The 23721-nt window shown below is 26.8% G+C and overlaps 3 protein-coding genes across 3 annotated transcripts in view; 2 read left to right on the top strand and 1 right to left on the bottom strand.

Moving 5' to 3' along the window:
* Positions 1-179: 179 nt before the first annotated feature.
* On the top strand, positions 180-650 carry LOC132919050 (52 kDa repressor of the inhibitor of the protein kinase-like; the record flags this gene model as incomplete). The annotated part of the gene is made up of 1 exon (XM_060980401.1): positions 180-650. A coding segment is annotated over one exon (471 nt), but the record flags the coding sequence as incomplete, so codon positions are not given.
* A 2181-nt stretch (positions 651-2831) lies between these two features.
* LOC132919049 (KRAB-A domain-containing protein 2-like) lies at positions 2832-3566 on the top strand. Its single transcript, XM_060980400.1, has 3 exons — positions 2832-2978; positions 3057-3210; positions 3523-3566. The coding sequence occupies exons 1-3, from the start codon at positions 2832-2834 to the stop codon at positions 3564-3566; spliced, it is 345 nt and encodes a 114-aa protein (XP_060836383.1).
* A 4135-nt stretch (positions 3567-7701) lies between these two features.
* LOC132920618 (uncharacterized) overlaps positions 7702-23721 on the bottom strand; it is a 122624-nt gene continuing 106604 nt past the window's right edge. The window contains exons 7-9 of the mRNA XM_060983123.1: positions 15795-15878; positions 13340-13640; positions 7702-8045 (exon numbers count right to left, since the gene is read on the bottom strand). Of these exons, the coding sequence (XP_060839106.1) occupies positions 7933-8045; positions 13340-13640; positions 15795-15878 (498 nt within the window). The 3' untranslated portion in view covers positions 7702-7932. The remainder of the gene's footprint in view (positions 8046-13339; positions 13641-15794; positions 15879-23721) is intronic.

Here is a 23721-nt window from a genome sequence, read left to right as displayed (position 1 = left end):
ATATATAAAAGTATCTATAATAGTATATACAGTGGCGTATTTAGGGGGGGGGGGGGGGGCAAGGGGGGCAATTGCCCCGGGCAGCACTTTTTTTGGGGGCAGCAAATTTAACTGGGAACTTTTTTTTTAATAGATTGAAATAAAATGATAATAAAAATGTTTGTTATTTTTTAAAAATTAATACTTCATTTGGATTTTCGTTTAACATTACTGAGTTGTCAGTATTAGAAGTAAGACAAAAAGCTGAAGTGTTACAAAAACAATATCCTCAAGATCTGGATATATCGTTTATGAATGAATGTATTCATTTTCGTAGTTACTTAAAAGACTTACCAGAAAGCGTAACAACAAAATCGGTGCTTTATTTATGTAAAGTCTTGAAAGATGATAATTTACATGATATTTACCCATACGTTAATATTGCATTGCGAATGTTTTTGTGTGTTCCTGCGTCAAATACTTCAGCCGAGCGTTCATTTAGTACTCTTAAAAGAGTTAAAACATACCTTAGATCTTCTATGAGTGATAATCGTTTAAACTCTTTGGCGATTCTAAATATTGAATCACAGTTGAAAAATTCATTAAACTATGATAAAATAATTGAAGATTTTGCAAGATCAAATGCGCGACGAAAAAAATTAATTGAATGATGTTTGTAAACATATTATGAGAATAAATTAATAAATTTTACAATTGGCTTTAATTTTTTTGTTATCATGGGTACTACTAAGAAAACCTACCATATTCAACATTCTAGGACACTCGATAGATTTTTATACTACATGATACTATTGATACTATTAGCATATCACATGTATTGTAAGTTTTTTTAGGGTAAGAAAAATTGCTACTATAAAAAAAACTGTGAGAGAAAAAGGGCATTAAAAAAATGTGTACCCGGGGCAGCAAAATTCTAAATACGCCACTGAGTATATATAATAGTCCGTGGGCAATGTGGGCATATTAACATTCCGCACATCAAATAAAACCATTGACTTTATATAATCTAAAGTACTTTATACTTTAAAGTCAATGAATAAAACTCATAGGGAAATACGGCATTCTCATTGGTCTGAAATATTTAGCGCCGAATTTATATTCAAATTATGATATATCTAAATTTGAACTTGAAATGTCTATAAAGAGTAATAGTTACTGAAAATTGTTGTCTTTTTGATTTTTAGATTTTAAACAGTTTTATAATGAAAAACGTATGAGTAATTTTTATTACATTTTCAAAACTTCTAAATAAAAAGAAAAGTTCTTATGAATTTTTAAGGAATTCACGTTTTTGTTTGTTTATTACCGATAATTTTTGTATTGGAAATTTTCAAGTTTGACCTCTCCAAAGTACAACCTAAATCCAAATTGGATATCTAAAACCACAAATAATTAATTTTTATAAAAAACGTGTGTCAATGGTAATGGGATTGACGGTGACAATAAACGAGTATATCACCAAGCTACCAAGCACCATACAAATTGTACCTACTTAACACGATGCACATCGACGACGGTAAAAAACTGTTTTACGGTTTTGTGAGTAGTTTGATCGCGATCACGAAAACAAGCAGTGAGCGTTGGTCGGCAATAATCATTAATCAGAAGCCCTAAGTATTAAAACTGTGCCGTACAGCGCTTATCGGTGTGTGGCTACGCCTAGACAGTTGTACCTATATATTGTTTGTAATTAATATTGCCATTGAATATCTATATGTTACGGGTAAAGTATACAATTTGGGCGTTTTATACAATGCCCGGTCGCTTTATACAATGCTCGGGCATTGTATATAATGGCCTTCATATATTGGGCAATATAGATAATATAATATTTAAAAGAAAAGTATTGCCAAAACATAATGAATACTATATATATTTTATACTATAATATTTTTTATTTATGTTATTAGAAAATATAATTTTATTTTTTATTTTTACATCACTTACTTTCGCAATAAGTACTGAAGTACTACTTCCGTGGTATTTTTATGTGCATAGTCGCATAATCTTTCTTTGCAAATCATAAATTGATTTCTACTGTATAAAATTGAAAGACGATCTTCCTTAGTCCCGATTTCGTATATCAGAGCCAGGTTAAACAATGATTATTATTTGTAGATTTGGAATAGTTAGGTAGTGTATTTTTTCATTTGTTCTTATCGGTTTTCTTATAATGGAGCAATCCACATATTAAGAGGACGTCGCACATAATATATGATTATAATGTTTATCGTAAATCGTAACACCATAATCGATAAGATCTTTTACCTATACGGGTTAATTCTCGTAAAATTAACGTTTTAGTAACCGCAAATCGTTTGTATAGTAAAGTTCAATTGCGTATTAACTTATAATAAATTCAAATATGGACAAGTTTAATGTCGATTTAAATAATTTATTTAACAAAAAAGGTTTAAATAATTCATTTTTGACAAAGTTAAAATACCATCAATTAATTTCACATATAATTAAATTAAAGAATAATTAAAAAAAAGGAACCCGACGACTACACACTTTGAAAAAAATACGACGTGTTAGGTAAAAATTTCCGATATTAACAACTTAATTGTACCAGTATCTGAAAATAATGAAATCAAATATTATGTTCATAATGAAGAATTATTTAATATTATAAATGAAGTTCATTTATCGATTAGTTATGGTGGTCGAAATAGAATGGAGCACGAGGTAAATAGTAAATATAAAAATGTTACTAGAGATATAATTATGTTATATTTAAATAATTGCGAATCATGTAAAAAAAAAAAAAGCATAGCTAAGAAAGGGTTAGTGGCGGTACAACCAATTATATCTTCTGAGAATTGACTGAGATGAATTCTCGCTGTCAGATAGACCTTATAGATATGCAAGCACAATCGGATGGCGAGTATAAATTTATATTGGTTTATCAAGATCACCTCACAAAATATGTATTACTTCGACCATTAAAATACAAACGCGCTGAAGAAGTTGCTTACGTATTATTAGATATTTTCTCAACGTTCGGAGCACCGCTAATTTTACAATCAGATAATGGTTGAGAATTTGCAAACCAGGTTGTAACTGAAATATGTGCAATGTGGCCAGAACTTAAAATAATTCATGGTAAACCTCGCCATTCACAGAGCCAAGGTTCAGTCGAACGAGCTAACCAGGACATTGAAAATATCCTTGCTACTTGGTTAAAAGATAACCATACTAAGAAATGGAGTGAGGGAATAAAATATGTCCAGTTTATGAAAAACCGTTCATTGCATTCCGGAATAAAATGTTCACCTTACGAGGTTATGGATTAAAAAGTATACTTCTGCCAATAAATATAATAAATAATTTAAGAACTGATGAAGACTTCGAAACAGCTTTGAATAGAACAGTAATGACTATATCGAAAATAAAGAAGGTAGCTACCTATAAAATAATAATAATATTTTGTATTTTAATTTTAGATTTTTGTTTCATCTTGTTTCTCGTCGAGTAATAACTATAAAACTAAAATTATTCTATGTATTTGTTTTATTTTAGCTCTACCTTTAACAATAAAATCTATTCGTGACAATAGAACTTGAATTACTTAAAAATTTAAAATTTCAAGCCATTAAAATGAAGCAAGCTTCTGAGAATCGATTCCGTCCCGGTGAAATAGGCCAGTCAGTGACGGTTAAGATTCCAGACGTCGATAGGGCCCGTAGTGATCTTAGAAACATTATTGAAGTTATTATTTCGGGTGACTACAAACATTTTACTTGTATTATTAAAATTCCAGATAAAATAATAAAATAAAATTATTATATATTTGCAGTTAACAATAATATGTACAAAATTGAGACTAAAGAAGGTCGTCTTTCAACTTTATTTAGTTGAAACCAATTTGTGATTTGCAAAGAAAGATTTCTGTAAGTCGATGATGTGCCACAAACCAAAATTTCACTCCGTGAGACAGCACGGAAATGTTTTAATTTGGGTGGTCAGGGCTACGACCGATGTACGTATTTACAAAAATGTAAAACACTGAAGTGCAAGTGTAAAGCAGCTGAGCGGCTATGCACATCAAAATGCTTAGCCGGGGGCCTGGATCCCGAGAAGGTAAAAGCCGCTAGGCAGCTATATAAATATTATAAAATTAAGTAATAACTCGTATTTTAGTATTTAAGTTTGATTATTTATTTGTATTCTATTTAATTATTAGAATTTATTGTTTAGAATGCTTATTTATAAATACATGCCTTCGCCTTGCAATATGTTTTGAAATAGCAACCAAACGCTAATTATTATTAAAAGCATGATAATAGCCAGATCGTTATTGACAATAATGACGCGTCAATCGATTGACGGAATTTTACGATTTACGATACGAATTGTTTTCAATCATATACATATTTAGAAGTAGGTCGTGTATTGACTGCAGGCATAATTTTTTTATAATAAAATGTAGAGTTTTCAATAATTTTATTCTGTGTTTCTGTAATATATGTACGATATTATTAAGCCTATCAGTAAAAAAAAAGACAAATGGGGGGATCTATTCCCTCCCCCCACCCCCCAAAATACGACACTGCAGTGATGTATATTGTAGGTAGTAGTTACCAAATAAATACAATGCAGTTGGTTTAAAACCCATTATTTATATATAGCAAACCAAGATAAAAAAGTCTTTATTTCCTTTAGTATTTTTATTATTACTATAATGAATAATTCTTACATTGCTAAACTAACTATTTTTCTTTAATAAATTAATTATTAAATCAATATAATATTATAATTTAAGCATATGACAACTATATACAAGAAAATATAAATTAAAAATAACAATTTTCATTTCTTGAACAAATTTATTTCATAAAATGTGTTTAATTTAAATATACAAATTAATAATATTGTTAAAATAAAAATTCCTGTAATGTTATAGTACAAATTTAAACTTAGAGCATTTAACATTTTAAATTAAAAAATATGACATTATATGTATAACTGTAATTATTGTTATTTTGTTAAAATATTAAAATGAAGTATACTTTATATAACACTGTTATAACACTTATTAATGTACTACCTATTTAAACTACTACTACTACTACTACTACAAAAAAAAAAAAAACAACAACATTCTTATTACTTATAGAACAAATAAAAAAAAACCAGTTTAATTTCTTGAAATAAAATGTTATTAAGACCTACACAAAAATTATAAAATGTTAACAAACTAACTTCTTGTATTGGATATAACACTGATAAAGGCATTATATCCCCTTGAATGTGTTGGTTATGCAAAACAAAACTTTTTATTCCAATAATTGTCAAAAAAAGTTGAGATGTATTAAAGGTAGTCAACTAAGAAGAAAATATCAACAAAATAAATGTAAGAATTATTGCTGTTAAACTTAAAATAAAAAGTAATCGCAATGATAACCTTACTCAAATACAATTGTTATCTTATACAGAGAAACTTTGTAAAAAAAAGAAGCTATTAATGCATGTCATAACGCAGCAAACTGTAAATCATCATATGGCCGACATTACAAAACAACATTAAAGATTTATGAATATTTACTTATTTATATGCAAATAAAATCATCAAAGTTATATCATAAGATGTGCAGGGATCCCGAATAATATTCTACCTTTATTAATGTTCTTTAAAAACTGCGGCGTATCATATTTGAGTGTATTTTTTGTGGCGTTAAAAAAATTTGAATTCAAAAAAAAAAAATAAAAAAAATATCTAAGAATGACTTATTTGTGAAATAATACGTATTTGTAGGAGACGCTAATAAAAAAAATAGTTTAGTATTGTAACGCTGACCAAATTTAGTGAATAATATCAAAATAGATTATGCCAACTGTCATCATTCAGTATAATAGGTATGCAATTATGCAAACAATGTTAATTGATGGCTGATGCCATTTGGCATCATCCTCAGTGAACGTGTTGAACATGATTTAGTGGCCCATTAAATTTTATTGAACCATTAAATTAATCAATTTTTTTTTATGTAATTTGGCATTAGTATTGTAAGTTTACAGTTATTATACCTATTATATTTGGGTAAATATATTTTAAAATTAATTTACTTTCTTAAGTGTGCTTATTAAGATTCTAGAAGACTCAGTCGATATTTTTCATTGAAAAACGATAATAAATGGAGACGCCCATTGCTAATGAAAGCGTTTCATAATTTAACAGCAGATTACAGTCGTTCTAAGTATTTTCAAGCTATGAATTTTTTTTTTAACAGTTTGAAGTTAAAATGTTTACAAAATCACGAAAATATCAATAATATATTTTAATATACAAATTATTTTGTAATTTAAAATTCATAAAAATTTTAATTTTAACACCTACAAACCAAAAAAAAAAAAGACTGATAACTTCATATTTTAAGCCCTGATAACTTGTTGTATACATACAATATTATGGATGTATAACATTATTGTATATATTTCTAATTATAATTAAATAAAAAATTTCATTATTATAAAAAGTCTCGATTACCCGTGGTTTTCATTTATCCATGTGACCCCCTCCCTACCATTGCCCTGGATAATCGAAGTTCCACTGTATATATATATATTGGATATTTAAAATAAGAAATCACATTCATGTCATAATTGTAATAATTTCATAGAGGTTTAAATATAATAAATTAATAACGGTCGAGTTGCCGCGCGCAGATAACGGTTAATTTCAATAATAATCTTTTATCAGTGATGAAAGAGACGATTTATATAACGAGATCATACAGAAACTCTATATGTCTCTGTGACAATAAAACGCATGACGTGTGACTTTTTTCGTGTGTCGACAAAGACGGGGATGGCCCAATGAAGGCCTCTGCAACGAAGGATAAAGCCAGATCTTCGGAAACGCGGATGCCTTTGATGGGGCCGCCTACGTCTCTGGCTGGCTTGACCAAGTCATCTCCCTCATCAGTGCAGGCCCACCACTCCCTTTAGTAACATCTCTTCTAAGAGTACACGAGCACCAATCTTTTTAACAACATCTCTCGACACCGTAACTATGCCTGTTTTTTCTACGTAAATAACTCAGTATTGGTTTTTATTTGGATATACGTGTCCAGAGATTGTATTTTATTTGTGTTACCTCACTACGTCACTGTGTTATATGTATTTATATAAACATAAAATTATTTTTTTTTTTGTGGTTTAATCGATCTTATAAAATTAACGAGAACAAGGAAATTTTGTTATAAGTTTAATTATAAACATATAATAATACAGTACACACGCAAAAATAAAATATAAGAGAGCTTTTTCTTTCAAAAGTAATTTTATTTCTGTCAAATAATTGCATAATATTGGAATAATATTATAATAATCATTTACCCAATATACAACTGACCTCATCGATAACCCGGCGTTTAGGTTATGCAAATTAGGTACATCGCTGTCGGGAATACATTTTTCGGACATCTCGTAATAAATTATAGTTTTTTCTTCGCTGTGCGTGGCGTATAATATTCATATAATATAGCAATAATAAAAATACAACATAAAAGTTGGCTCTTAAATATAATATTCTATCCGATTAGATTACTTATATTTAAATCGTAGTATGATCCACTACTTTTTGTGCAGCTACATATTGCAGAAGATTTATTATATGCATGTAATAGTATTGCGGTGTCTGTAATGATAATAACACCGGTTATAGATGGATTGTGATAATAGTATTTTAATACTCACTATTATAATTATAATTTTTATTACATTAAATTGGTCAAACAAATTTACAAATGACATATTATAATAACATTAGTATGATAATAGTACACTTAAAATAATATTTTGTCACACAATAAAAGTTTTATATTATAAAAGAAAATATTACATAATGTATAATATTATATATTAAATTTTATAATAAGGCTATATTGGATGTGAAACACCGCGTAAAAATGTACTTTTGAATCAAGTCTAAAGATCTGCTGTAAACTTTTTTGGACAATCTTGCGTGGATATCTGCAGCAGGTCGGCTTGTAAATGGCTTGGCCTGTTGTCAGCGATCAGCAGTTGTTGACTCGATAATTCTGGAATAAACGTTAACACTATAATGACTATAATATAACAAGTGAATTTTAATTTCTATATATTAAAAGAATTTGATAGTAACTTTCTACCGTTAAACTAGTGATGCGATAAAAAATCTAAAAAATGAAAACAAATTTAAATTGTTTATGAAGATTTCTAATTTAAGTCGATTATCCCACTTTTAAAAATTAAAATTTAAGAATTTTTAATATTCTCCTTTTAAATTCATTTTTAAAATGAAAATAATTAAGAATTTTTGAGTATCGATGATGAAACGGTACTGAAAAATACATTTTTTTGAAAAGTTGGATGACTGATTACACAAATAATATACCCACTTAAAAAGATATAAAATAAGTTTTTAACGATAAAAACATCAAAAAGTAACGAGGTCCAATAACATAAAAAAAATATAGAAAACTATTTCGGAAACACATCTAACAATGCATGTCAAGTTTCGGAGTTCAAAAATAAATCCTCCATCGCAAAAACTTACATACGAGTTTTTTTTTCTTCAAAAAAGTGGTTTTTAGTGACCTTAGGTATTAAATATTTGGATTTTAGTGATTTTATTGATATAAAAAGTAAGTCCAACGGTCCCTTATGCACGCTAGCACATTTGTGGAATCTTCCCGTATAATCTACACACTCATGAGATAGTTAGGATTTGATCTTTTTTAGGGGGGGGGGGCGCTTAGGTTGATTGTGTTGCTAAAACTAAAATAATATAAAAAAAGAAAACTTGTGAAAGTTAGACATATTATTATATCTCCTCTTACAGTCTTACACCATAAGGATTTATAATAGAGTTTTGAAAACTATACTCTAATTCACTCTGTAAAAAGTCTTTCTCTTATCAAAATAAATAAATAAATATAAAATAAAAAAGTTTTATAAAAACCTAATTACTCTACGGGACTAGAGACATGATAGTTTTTTCTACAAGGTTTTTTTTTAAGTAAAGAGTGACGTTCTCTTGTATTGTCTGTTGTCAGTTGTATCTTAAAAAAGTACTTACAATCTCACAACATAGACAATTTTCATTTATTATAACCAATTTTGTGTCGTTAGCTTTAATATTAAGTACCTATTATCAAACTTAAAGGTAATATCATTGTTAGTGATTTTTGCACGTGTGTTTTTCTTACAATATTATAGCATATTATAGTGAGTATGTTACATTTTTAAATCCGAAAGTGTTCATTATATAAAAAATTGAAATATTGTGAAAAGCTGACATAAAATAATGGATTATTTTCTTAGATTAAGTTCGATTATACATAAATTTAAAATATTTACAATTTGTTAGTATTTGTCGAACATTTGTAAGACGGAGCAACACAGAAGTTAACATAAACGATAATAATAAATTATGTCATTTATAATAATTAAAGCACAAAGGTGTCGCATGGAAAAATTCGGGCTACTTATATTTTATTGTAAATATTATTGTTATACAGTATAATATATTAAACGTAAGTTAGTTTTAACTGCAGTTTACCAAAAACGATAAAAAAAAATTTTAAATCCTATCAGGTTAGTGTATCATAGACAGACGCAATAATGATATAATTCTGTGTAGAACACAACATTGTGGGTTATATAAAAATGTTATTGTATCGAAAGTTAGATATAAAAATACACGCGCTATGGGATTTAAAACCCACAACTACGCGTCAAAACTCGGTTAGGTAATATATATAACATATAGAGTTATAATATAAGTCTGGCTTGTTCATGCCGGAAGAATCTAAAATGTGTTTCTTTTTTTTTCTACCCGTCGTAAGTATTGACCATCACTCCATTTTGTGCAAACGCGTGCGTACAAAATCACGTATGAATAAAAAATAGATTTAGATGTAATATATACTAAGCAATTTATCGCATCGATTACACGTAGACTACTATAGTATGTTGTTAAAATAAATACACCCATTCATACGTGAGTCAAAGTCTTCGCATGGAATAATTTTCAGCGTTAAATAATGATAAATCACCTTCATTTATTTATCACGGCAAATTGTTTGTAATCCTGTCATAGCGCAATGCAAGTAAATACTGTGTACATGGTGTCAGAGTTCTCGAGAATTTATGTTGTCAATTCATCATTAGTATAAAATATACTAAGGCGAAGTGCGCTAAAATCGAAATATTTTCATAATAATAATATAGACTGTGTACAGAATGTGCCTATAGTTTAGTCATTATTCGTCGATTCCTGTCAGTACCTGCTGATATACCAGCAGTATATATTATATCTGTTGGCATGTACGTCAATATCTAATTCTAACCATCGATATAATATTGATGATATCTAGCTGTTATTACTTATTGATGTCTTTAATATCTATATGACGATGAATCAACGAATATCAGTGGTCACATCATCTTTAAATATTATGGCTCAAAACGGCAAATATAGTAACCATTTTTAGGATCAAATCATTATTTTCTGCACAGCCTATGCAAACTTTGCTGGGATCAGTGTAGAATATGTATATTTAAGCATCTTATGAATAATAATTTACAATTAAATTATGGTTTTTTGTTCACAACTGATAATATTTATCCTAATTATCTAAACACATCCTATATATGTATCTAACATAAAGTGTGTATTATTTATGTATACGGGGTATATAATTATATTTATTATCTCATTTATTACTTTATTAGTTTGTAATAATGGTAATAATATGGTCATATGGGGGATGAAGAATAACGGTCAGGTAAGAAATAATACTATTAATACGAGTTCGAAGAAAGACTAAAAGTTATTTAAGAGCCATTTAACATAAGAAGCTCATTATTTCAAAAAATATTTTTTTACATGATTTTCAAGTCGTTAAAATCAACACAATTCTAAAAAAAATATATTTATTTTTATTTAAAGTTTTTATGAGTGTTTAGACTGTTTAGAGTGTTATAAAAGTAATTTTAATTTGGTACTTTGATGAGCTTATATGATCATAATTTAATTTTTATAAATTTAAACACTCCGAATAGTTTATTTAATATATTTATATTATGCTGATCTTAAATATGATATAAAAATGTATATGTTATTATTTAATAGAGTAAAATACTTAAACAATCTAACGCTAAAAAAAATAGTAAAAAATATATTTTTTTCCAAAAATGTTGTTTATATAATTACTCGTACTTACAAATCTATGTTTAAGGAATATTCTCAAAAACGTTGGACTGAAATAAAATGAGTGTCTTATGTTAAATAGTTCACTCTGTATAAAAAATAACGACAGATGAAAGGAGTAAAAATACCTATTACAAAAGTGTGTGCAGTCACCGAGGTACATAACAAACACTACCTTCCTGTGTGCACTACTGCACAATAATAATGTATTATTACCGCGGCCTCGTGCAAATGTTCGTATACAGTTTTCTGTTCGTTAATCGTCATATTTATTAAAAGCAAATCCAAATAACCTTTATAGGTATTAAGGTTAAAATGCGCACTCAGCACACTTGAAGTATTTACAAGCGTATAATATAATCGCGATGTGATATAGATCGGTTGTCGAGTTTCGGGCAATGAAATACATACATTTGTTTTATTTTTATTTCTACGAATTATAATATAAACACGTGATAAAAATTATTATATACCTGTGTCTATAAAAAGTTTACATAATACCGTCAGTGTTGAATGGTGATCATAACATCAGTATTACACTTATCATCCTAACATAAATATTTTTGAAATAATAATGTTAGTTTTTATAAAAATCCTTATTTTATTATGTTAATTTTTTTTTATACTTTATAACATGTTACTTCAAAATACCAATATAGCAATATGCTATAAAATTCTTAAATATTTCGTTATATAATAAAAGAAATATTCATAAAAATTTCAGCGGAGGTACCTATCTATAAATAACGATAATCAAATACCAACAAGGTTTATTTTTATCTACAACTTTATACAACAATAGGTTTATTTAATTTACTAATGTACACAATATAAGTTATACATATGCGGTCATAGCTTGAAGTGATATTTACAGTTAATTATTTAAAAACCTTGATTTGAGGAAGTCACCTATATATGACATTTCTATAAGGTTTAAATAAAAAATATTGCGCGGGGACTAGATTACGACACTAGTAAGTTTATTTTAACCTTTGACTTGGAGAATTGTCAGGAATTACATGCTGTGACATACTTTTTTCGAGGATGTTTAGGTCGTGTGTAATATTTTATAGTTGTTTCTATGATTGTTTTCATAAGTAATTTATATTGAAAGTCTACGTGTAAAGTGTGAAATGGTGTAACATTTATAATAGTGAATAAAATAATAATATTTCTTTTTACCAACAATGCATTTCGTACATAAAACGTATATTTGACCCTACTCGAAATTATACCTAATTATGCAAGATAAAAAAAAACACAATTAACATCGATCTATTCAGGAAAATAATTTTATAATATTTTATACTCTGTGATTTTTTTTAACAGTCAATACTCACAATTATTTTTTGTGTCGAAATCAAATTTTTAACGAGTACTCAGTTAATTAGTTATATAAAAGTATTTACAGTTTTGATGAACGGTATATAGAGTGGATGTATTTCGCAAAATATATTTATTTTTTTATATTACTTTTGCTCATTAAATACTTTAAATACTTATTACCATATAATTAACTACAAGTTTAAAATTTGATTTGTATACATCATAATTCTAAGAAAAATATTCTCTTATGTAATACGATATTTAAAATCTATGTTGTTATTTAAAAAAGTAAAACTTAAAAAACGACGACTATACAAAATACGTAGTAAAATGATTTTTTCAAAGATGTCTTGTAATTAGGTTATTTTGTAATTATGTAAAAATTTATTTTAAAGATAACGAGTATTTACTGTAAAAATTGAATCGTTTTGTATAATGTTCTGTTTTAAAACGAAATCTCTGTATACACCTATAGCAGCAGTGTTATGTTTAACTCGCTTGCGTACATATAATTTCGCATTTTGGAAAATATTACAATATCGCATTAATGCATTATGCGCGGATTTTTAAGCTGGCGTAGTAATCGCCTTAATTTATATTATTATCAGTGATAGGTAAATTATAGTTATAATGTTTCTTACACAGCGATTTTATTCGAAAAAAGTATTATAAAATAAATAATATTTAAATAATCCAGTTTTAGTCAAGAATAACTTAATATTTAATAATTTAAAAATATAAATGTTCGCAAACGAGTGTTAAATAAAAGTATTTTAAGTATCGGTAGACGAGTTGCACCGGTTCATGTATAACCTGTGGGTGTCACGGTGCCCTGTTCGGGTGGCGGCGACGATCCTTGCTTCCAGTTTGCATGCAACAGGTCCGTGGATTTTAGATTAGGAGCATCAAAATCCGGGAACTGGACATGTTTCCTGGAACCCCTGCGCGAACCTGAGGACGTCCCGCCACCTGCAGTCATCACCACCGAGCTCGCTGTTGCAGTTACTGTGGTCTTCGTGGGACTCTGCGTTGGTGACGCCGGCAGTGTAGCAGGTCGCCTCGAACTCAAGCAACTGGTGCCTGTCGGCTGACAGGTGTACCTCACTGGCGATATCTATACGGACGCAAATATAACATTTATTATTCTCGAGTTCACGATTTTATTTATGCAGCAGAGTTTAGACTATAAGTTAAAAACTCTAAAAAAAAACCACTTAAAATTATTTTAAAAGCTCTTAAAAATAGTTTATATTTAAGTTATTATTATATAGACATTGCAGCTTATAAGGACACGATCACGCGCACGCACAACTGTTTTATATTAATGTTTCTATATATCTAACTATCTTCTTTTATATCTGCATTATTAATCATAATAAAAATAAGCTTTTAATACCTATAATTAACGTCAGGCGGTGAATAGATAATACAATTCCATTTTATTATTTAATACACAATATTATTAGGACTAACAGGACTAATAGGATAGCAGGAAATGTAATGTCCCAAAAACCTTTAGAAAATGCCTGTGGCCTAAAAGTGTTTTAAATAATGAATTATTATATTTATTTTTATAATTTTAAAATAAAAAAGCCTTTTAGAATTAATAAGTTTAAAAAATACGTATGAAAATCTGAACATTTTCTTAAAAAATTAATTTGAATAGATTGAATACTAAACTGCTTAATTACACGGTAGCGAAAATTTAACGACTATAAGGTTTCGACTTTTGAATGATTATATAATATCATTGTTCGATTGTTATAGCATTATATTATTTAAATTTTTAATTGTTAATTGTTTTGAAACGTAGGCATGATGAAAACCTAAACCGATAAAAAATATATTTATTAGAATTTATTAACATAAAGAAACTTAAAAATCTCGAAATATAATTTAAAATATTAAATGTATCTATGTTATTGGGTTCATCGCGATGTTACTCAATGTCAGTGAGTTTGATATCTGTAAATATGTGAAATGTTATCTACAAACTCTGAAACCTATATGTAAACTGGAACACATTCATTATTTTTTTTACAGTATGACTCTGATTTTTCTATAAACGTATCATTACGTACAAGTTTATAGTGACGCGTTAAAGAAAGATACTGTTCCAACAGTTATCGTTTTTCTGAATAAATAACAAACTTGCCGTAAACTTAAATTGACATGATTTATTCTACACATGTATATATTGTGTGAAAATACAATAAAATCAATTATTAATAAACAATAATATCGAAGTTATAATTCAATCTATATAACTCATTATTAATGGATTGTATGTTACAAAAACAAAAAAAACCTTAAATTTTACAACTTTTAACATTATTTATGATGCATTTAAATATTTGATTTCTGGAAATAATATAATTTTTTGACTTTTGAAGTAAGTACAACAATTCCTATATATTTTTAAGTTTTTATGGTGAACTACTGAACAAAAACATCGAATAAAGTACGATTTGTATTATCATTATAATTTAAATAATACATGGTTTTATAATACAGAGGATCTCTGGAAATTTAATTTGATTATTGTCATGAATAATTTATTATTATTAATAATCATGACTCATGATTATAACTAAGTCGATATAGAAGAAATCACATAGAGAATTAGGTAAATTAAATTTGTTTTCGAAATAAAATCTAAAAATATATTTTCGTTAGGTTAAGTGAAATCCTATAAAAATTATATTTCATTATTATATAATACCACAATTTTTATTTTCACCTATCATTTATTAAACACTAACATAAAGTAGTAGTGGCGCAATACAATACAATATATTAAATTAGGAAAAAATGCATTGAATTTGGCTGGTATACCTATGCCTGAGTGCATGGAAATAAATATATTTGAATTGAGATCACTTATATTTAATTCTTGTTTACACTTTTTGTATTTTATACAATTTGTAATAATATAGTAAAAAGTTAATGTATATAAAATATATATTTTATATTTTATAATTAAATTCAATTAAAATTAGTGATTTATATTCGTTTGCCCTTTAGTATATACTGTTATGAAAAATAATTATACATTTAAAAATATGTAGCTTTAAGCGGATTAGTTCAGAAGGGAATAAAGTTTCACCATAATATTCGTTTGAAACGTTTTTAAACCATACGAGTATAGGATTTATGTGTACTTCCATCTATATTATTATATTTAATACATTGTAAACTTTTATTTTAATGCTACAAGCATTTATAAGTAATTATAAACTTTTAGTGTTAATATGCTTTGAATATTTACCTTCAAGGTTTGTTCAAAACGCGCAGTACCTCTGCCCGCCATTAGTTCTTGATATTGAGATATCACACAGAGTACCGCGTACATCTATAAAATACATTATTATAATAGTATTGTAAACAATATTTACTAAGACCGCATCTTTATTTAGTATATAATAATATTATAAGAGGAAACAAATGATTTAAAATTGAAATTACACATACAGCATGGAGGTTATAAGAATCAGGAATAGGTACGTATATAATATACACTTAGATACATTGGTTGTATTATTATTTATTATTATAATAATAAAAGTATAAAATATATAAATGATAGTTAATACATGATTTTGAAAATTAAATAGATCATCCTTTTATTATCTTGGTGCATTAATATATTATTTACAGTTATCTTTTCCGATCAATTGTGTATATACTTACATTGTTACCATATTATATAGTTGACAGACATATTATTCGACTACATAGTATTATATGTTATACTTGGGTACGTGTAAATTTAAATTATAACAACAATATTTTGTGCCGTATATTATAGGTATACTATAGAGTAGAGTAAAATTGTATTTAAATGATTATTGAGATAAAATTTTATTCAAATAAATTATTATTATTATTATTCACAATCATTCAAACAAAAAATGTACTCAAAAAATTTTCAAAATCATTTATTCGAATAACTTTCGTTAATTTTATTTGATTAAACATTGGTTGGTAATTTATTAATTTGAAACGTACAAATTTAAAAAATACTAGTTGGCGTTGTATTTTAAGTTACACGATAGGAAATTTAATTTTATTTCAAATAAATGCAAAAATTAAAAATTAATATTAAACAAATATAAAAGTATACATAATCATAGAAGAAAGTAAAACATAATACAGTAGAATCCACTTAGTAGGGACATCGCTTAATGGGGACAAATAAGCAGAGTCCTGAAAAAATGTATTCGTTATATTCTACAACCGTTTATTGGGACAGTCGGATAGTGAGTACAGATAGATCACTACCCGATGTGTTCCAATTAATCGGATTTGATTGTATAAATATATATATATTTGAATAACTACAATAATTAATAATTATATTAATTTTCTAAAAATAATTTTAAATAAATAATGATAAAAATGAAAATTATATTTATAACAAATTTCAAAATTCAATAAACAAGTTTTGTAGTAACTTATTATAATTATAATTCAAATATTAATAAATAACATTATATTTATTACTAAATTTTTAAATTATATTTCAAAATAACACTTTGTTCAAACATATCATGTGACAGTTTGAAGTTTGTTACATTTCGATAAATTAATTGGTCTTAGTCGCATGGAAAAATAAATTTTCAACGGGACCTGATGACGACAGTCAGTGGTACATTATAACGTAAAAAATATTTATTTTATTGATGTATATTGCTATTTTATAGTTTATGAAGTATCTATACATTTGAAAAAAGCACTTTACTATGTTTATATTATATTATAATAGTTACCATAAGATGAAACAGATACTTTTTATAGATATAATAGCGTCGCGGTAATCCGAAATACGTGGTAATCTTAACGGCTTCGAGTGTACACCGCCGCTGTTCTATTATTATACTTATGTACACCAATAAAATAATAATAATAACGATTATTACGACTGCTTATATCACACGTGGGTCGTTAAATTCCATACGTGATACGTCGATAATGATTGTTAGTCGCGTGCCATACTTTATAGTGATCATTAGTTTATATAGTGATTTCATTTTTGTCGAAAAAAGTACATGAAAATGGCCCCACGTAAGCAAAGTCATAGGTAATCCGAAGACCCCTTTCCCAAATTCCCTTATTAGGATTATCGTGACGCTACTGTATATGGGAGATATGTTATACACATATATTTGTATATACTAAAGAGCTCAAGCTCAATATTATGTTTGAAAATTATTTGAATATTTTTTTTTATTTGAATAATTACCTATATAGATACAATTTTGCCCAATTCTGGTATAATATACGATAATCAACGGTTAACGCTAATATTATATTAAATTGTTTAGACAGTTTTGAACGTTTATCGCGTGATGTGGAGTTAAACATATACCATATTGGTTGACGTGGCACTTAGATACACGTAAATTTTATCATATTTATGTAGAAAGAAGAGGGGTGGCACATGCAGCTGATTAAATATTATACACGAAGGGTGCGTACCGTGAGGTAATTTCTAACTATGGTTTTCTATATTGGTCGGTGTGGGTGGTTGACGTAAAGACGAGCTCAGGGAATCATTGGAATTGTGTGTGTGTGTGTGTGTACATTGAGTTTGACACCGTTGTGAGAAACTCAACGTGTGCTACCGTTACGGCATTATTATCATTTTTAAATTTTATGCGGAGCGGAAAGCTATTGGTTAATAATAATAATATTATTATTATGTTTTATATGTGCGTGAACATAATAATATTTTATCACAATGATTTTTTTTTCTTTGAGAAAAAACTCTTTCAAGAGGAAAACACATGCCCCAACAATTTTGTGTACAATAAATATAACTGTATACATAATTAGATCGATAATATTATGCTTTGAACGCATTTAAGATAGTTTCAGTGAATAAAAAAATATTACACTATAGAAATAGCTTCAATCAGAAACACGGTTCCGTGAACAAATTTAAGGATTATTATTAACAGTTTTACAGTGGCGTTTTCTGAGTACCTATATTTAATGAAGGAGAATAGAAGAACTTACTATCAAGTTAGCCACGGGATTGTAGCCCTCACTGTACCTACCAAGTCCCCGCACAATAACAATAAAATATACATCAAATCTGAATAAAGACTATTTTTATTATGTTTCATATTTTAACTGTAATTTAAAAATATATACATTTTTCTCAATTTTTGAATCACATGACTAAAATAAAATAAATAAATAGATATGATATTAAGATTCAGTATTTTGGGATCAATAATCACTATTATCTATAGATGATTAACAATGTTAACCCATTGAGATGTTGTCAAAAAAACGATAGTAAATTATTGACAAAATGTCAATAGTAAATTTACTCCTTACTCCAGCTATAAATGCTTTTAGTAGACAGTTTTTAGTCTTTTCATATATATATATAAATGTTTTTCCATTAACCTATACGTTGGTATCATTGAGTATTGATGTTATACATTTATGATATGATAGTATTTTAAATAACTAACTTAGACTTTACGTCTATTTTATTTTAAGCTTGATCGTTTATTTATGATTGAGAGCAAAATCACCTCACGCATACTTATTATTGTATTATAATACTGTGTGTCCATGTCTACACATATACCAATATACGTTATGTTATGATATAGGTAGTGGTAGAATAGAAATCCAACCTTTCTGTCCCTTCTTATAATTATATTGTCCGATCGGATATTAAAGCGGTAAACAATAACAGTTTTCTAAGGCCGTTGATGTGAAATATGCGAAACGTTTCACGGTTTTCATTTAATATATACGGCTTGGTATCGACACGTCGCCGTGGAGGGTATATAAAATAAAATCTTCTTTACATGTTGTTTATTACATATATTAAATTTATATCCTAAAGGTGCGTAAAACGTCGATTTATTATAGCTGCATATTTTTAGATATGTAAAATACAACTTCTACTACCGATTGAAAATTATAATTTTCATAAATAATATTTTGTTTTTAGTTTATATAATATTATTTAGAACAGACATTGTGCATAGCAGAAAATACTACAACAGCATTTTTTTGTTTTATTCTCTATATATGTGTTATAAAATATTGCTTTGACATAATTTGGCAAATTACAATTAATTCTTTTAAAAGCTATTATAATTATTATTATTGACATGTTTGTGGTTTGAATTTGTCGAGCGAGTAAATTAATTTATTCAAATCATACTATATATTATTATAATAATTTGGTTCATTTGGAATGTGCTGATTTTAAATACATTTTATATCACATGCTTACGTTCATTGTTACACATTTTTACAATTTTATGTTATGTATGAGAAGATAGTGATTCATTAATTTTGAAATGTGTCGGGAATTCCGATACGACATTTTCTAGATGCCATTACATACGAGTATGTTGTTATAAAACAGTCTCCGTGCTTTTGGTCATTTATTACATGTTGAATTACCTACTACGTTCCACATTCGTGTCTGTGAGTTGTATACGTCACGAATATATGTATTCGCTTTCTTTTACGGAAAGTTCATAGGTGGTACGCTGGTACGCGAATAGGAAGTTTTGATTTATAAAACAAATTTTAATTTTATTATTATGCTTTTGGTTATTAGGTGGTGTGTGAAAATGTTCAATATAGATATGTTTCTTGGATAAAAATGTATTAAGAACCACTGTTTATAGGTATCTTGTATACTCTAGCGAAACGGTACATGTGTTAATTGTATATACGAATATGCGCATGTATAGGAGACATTGGGGAAATTAAGAGGACCGTATTATAATTTGACGATCAATCTCTCTTTTAATATTACTTTGCTCATATAGTAATATATTATGATATAGAAGGTATAATAAGCTAACATACAAAGTATTTACATGGATTGTTATTCGATAACGTTTCCCAATAAACATTTTAAATTATGTTAATGGTCAATTTTACTATGAAGTTTTTGATTATTATTTAACATTTATGAGGATTTACCTAATTCAAACTTCGAAAAAGTAGTTTCTCAATTATTAAAATATTTATAATAAGAATAATAGTCCTTTAAAATGGTTTTAAAATAAATTTAATAGTGGATCTAGGTAGTATTTACTATAATTTAACTATTTAAAAAAAAAATTATAAATATTGATAGATTTAAATATTAATTGTTACACATTTTTACCAGAAAACACCCTTGAAGTTGAAGATACATACATTTTTACGGCTCTAAAAGGCGATGAGAGGTAAATAAAATACACACATCATTGTAAAATAAATATATTCATCGTTATTCGTTTAGAATCTAAAATATAGGTTATTCACTGATATCAGTTTCAGAGAGATGAGAAGAAATAATATTGATTTTGCAATGAATTGATTTTTTTCATAACGTAGTGTAATGTCTTCAAAAGTTTAATGTAGCATATTATTATGTATACGATTGGGAATTGGACTTACATATAATATTATAATGTTAAGAGTATAAAAGTAAATGAAAAATCGATTTTATATTGATAGGACAACTTTTAATATTATTTTGAACACACAAAATCCTTAAATTGTAAGTAGTTAAAATTCTATGGGTCGTAATCTGACAAATTTAATTTAAAAATAAAAACCGATTATTGTAGCAATTACAATTTGTTAAGATTTAAAAATGATTATATAATTAGTAAAGTTAATATTTATTGAAATGAATAAGATATAAAGGTATTAAAGTTAAAACATATAAAAGGTATATTTTATTATTTATTAGTAAATAAAAAAAGGAAATACATTTTTTATGGATATTTTGTCTTATTTTATTTTAAAATTACTAAAATTAATACTGAATATTTTAAATTTAATTACTTTATGAGTGATAAAAATGAATAATTCAATATTGAATGAACATAATATTAATAAATTGTTTAAATTGATTTAAAATTGAATTTCTGGTATAAATTAATTTCGAAACTTACATTTTTCATGTAAATGTAGAAAAAAGGTAGAACACAATAAAAATTACTAACCATTATTCATAAAAATATTTAAAATATTTTTTAAAAGTTATTAAAAGCTACGATATAATTTTCTAGGGGATTGACAAATAGTTCTGTCTTAAAATTTATATCACTATTAATTATTACTGTATAATGTATTTTTACATGACCGTATTTTCGATAGAAACAATTTTTTTCTCATTTTTTCAAAATTAAAAGTATTATTAAAACTATTATCATTTTGTGTACAATAATTAATTTTGATGACATAACAAGAATACCAGAAATTACATATGGTCTACCTAGCAAGTAAATTTGGAAGGATTCGAATTGGTCCTTAGGACAATATATTTTTAGCCGTGTATTATAATTTTTGGGTACCGTACGGGAGGAAAGAAGTTTGATTAGTGGATTTTGAAGATTTGGTGTTCTTGAGTGAAGTAAGGTGACGTAGTAACTTTTTTTTAGTTGATTTAGACTCTAGATTTTAGAGTTTGAATTTGAGGTTATTGTAAAAATTATTATTTTTGTTTATACGACAGAGCTAAGGTAATTCGACGAAGACAAATGAATTGAAACCCCTAAAGCGTGCTGAAGGATTTTAATGTTTAGCTGAATTTCATACTTAGATTCTATATGCCCAGACGAGTCTTATTACAGCTTTGTTAATTGTGAGTTTGCAGGTGGTGTATGGAATTTACTGATATTCGTTTATATTTAAGGTGAGAAGCTCAGTCAGCTCAGGCCAGGTGCTTGTCAAAAGTTAAAATTAAATGTTTTACTTAGGAACGGTAGGAATTATATTGTTGTTTATTTTTACAAGTGGAATACCTTTAGACGTAAAGGGAATGTTATAAATGAGGATTTCGTATTGTTAATTTTTTTGGACCAACAATCAACATTTAATTGTACAAAAATTGTTTGGTTAAGTTTGGAGTCAATTAACTAGAAGTCATTATTATCTTATCAACGGTGAATGTACCTATGGATATAAATGAAATATGGAAGTATCATGGGAAACATTGCAAAATACAGGAAATATTTAATATCACTACATTGAAGAACTCCAGTCAATAGAAAGAAAATTCAATAATTTTAATACATTGGAAAATATAGAACATTGATGGTATTTTATAGTTATTGAATTTTTAAAAATATTTCATACGAATTTTGCGGTAAATGGAGACATTTATTACAGAGATTTATTCAAGATGTTTAATAATTTTCTGAAGTCCTTAAACACATAGAATTTAGAAAATTGAAAATTATATTGCAGTTTTGTAGACTTGAAGATCTAATAGAAGATAACTGCACAATCACATAGAATATAAATTATGTTATCAATACAACAATTTATAAAATTACCTGCCACGAATTTGTTTTTCTTTTTTTTTATAATAACTGTCTAGGGCTTATATATTATTTCAGTGAAAATTAATCAGTTTGACAAAATAAATGGAGTTTTTATGTTTTTGGTAGATTTTTATATTTATTCGCTTGTTTGAAATTAAAATTGATTTAGATTTTTTTTAAATTTGATAATTGTATTCTAAAGTTTTTATTATAGTCGGAGCTGGCAGTTACTTTATAGTATATGCATATTTTTATAATACGCTAGAATACCTATATTAAAAGTATTGGGACTTGGAACTATAAGCTTACTGGAACCCTTTTTTGATTATTTCAGGAATTTAAACAAGAACTGGTACTAATATATTGTGGTAGGGAAGTTTTTAGGTTTTTTGTTTCTCATATTATTTAGCTTTTTTGTATTATACTAATAAATTAGTTTATTAAATTTGATTGCAAATGTATACATGGTTATAAAATTACAATTGTCTATATTTTATAAACTATAAAAGTTATATAAAACAATAAATATGATCAAAATTTTAATATATAAATTGTTTTTCGCTCATTCGTTAGTCTTCGTTATGACTCGTGATTATTTCCCTATAATTTATTTATAGTTTGGACGATAACGTCTAGTGACGTTCAAGATGAATAAAAATTGTATTAATGATAATTAAAATAGTCATAAATATGCTCCCATTTTATAAGTATTTTATTTATTTATATCTACATATTCTATAAACTATATCATGCTAAATAATTTATGAAGAGTTTCTTATCAAATTAAAAAACATACTATTATTTTTAAACATTTGTTAGATACAATTTTTTTTTATTTTAATTTATATGAAAAAATAGCAGATAAGTATTAAAGGAAGAGTTTATTAA

The sequence above is a fragment of the Rhopalosiphum padi genome, chromosome 2, assembly GCF_020882245.1.
Source record: "Rhopalosiphum padi isolate XX-2018 chromosome 2, ASM2088224v1, whole genome shotgun sequence".
NCBI classification, from domain to species: domain Eukaryota; kingdom Metazoa; phylum Arthropoda; class Insecta; order Hemiptera; family Aphididae; genus Rhopalosiphum; species Rhopalosiphum padi.
The sequence above is the reverse complement of the archived record's forward strand: the minus strand, read 5'-3'. Positions and strand labels throughout refer to the sequence as shown.

Coding starts and splice junctions, on each gene's coding strand:
- LOC132919049 (XM_060980400.1), top strand. CDS start 2,832: ATGAATTCTCGCTGTCAGATAGACCTTATAGATATGCAAGCACAATCG. Junction 2,979..3,056: donor GCGCTGAAGAAGTTGCTTAC/GTATTATTAGAT, acceptor TTTGCAAACCAG/GTTGTAACTGAAATATGTGC. Junction 3,211..3,522: donor TAACCATACTAAGAAATGGA/GTGAGGGAATAA, acceptor GTTTTATTTTAG/CTCTACCTTTAACAATAAAA.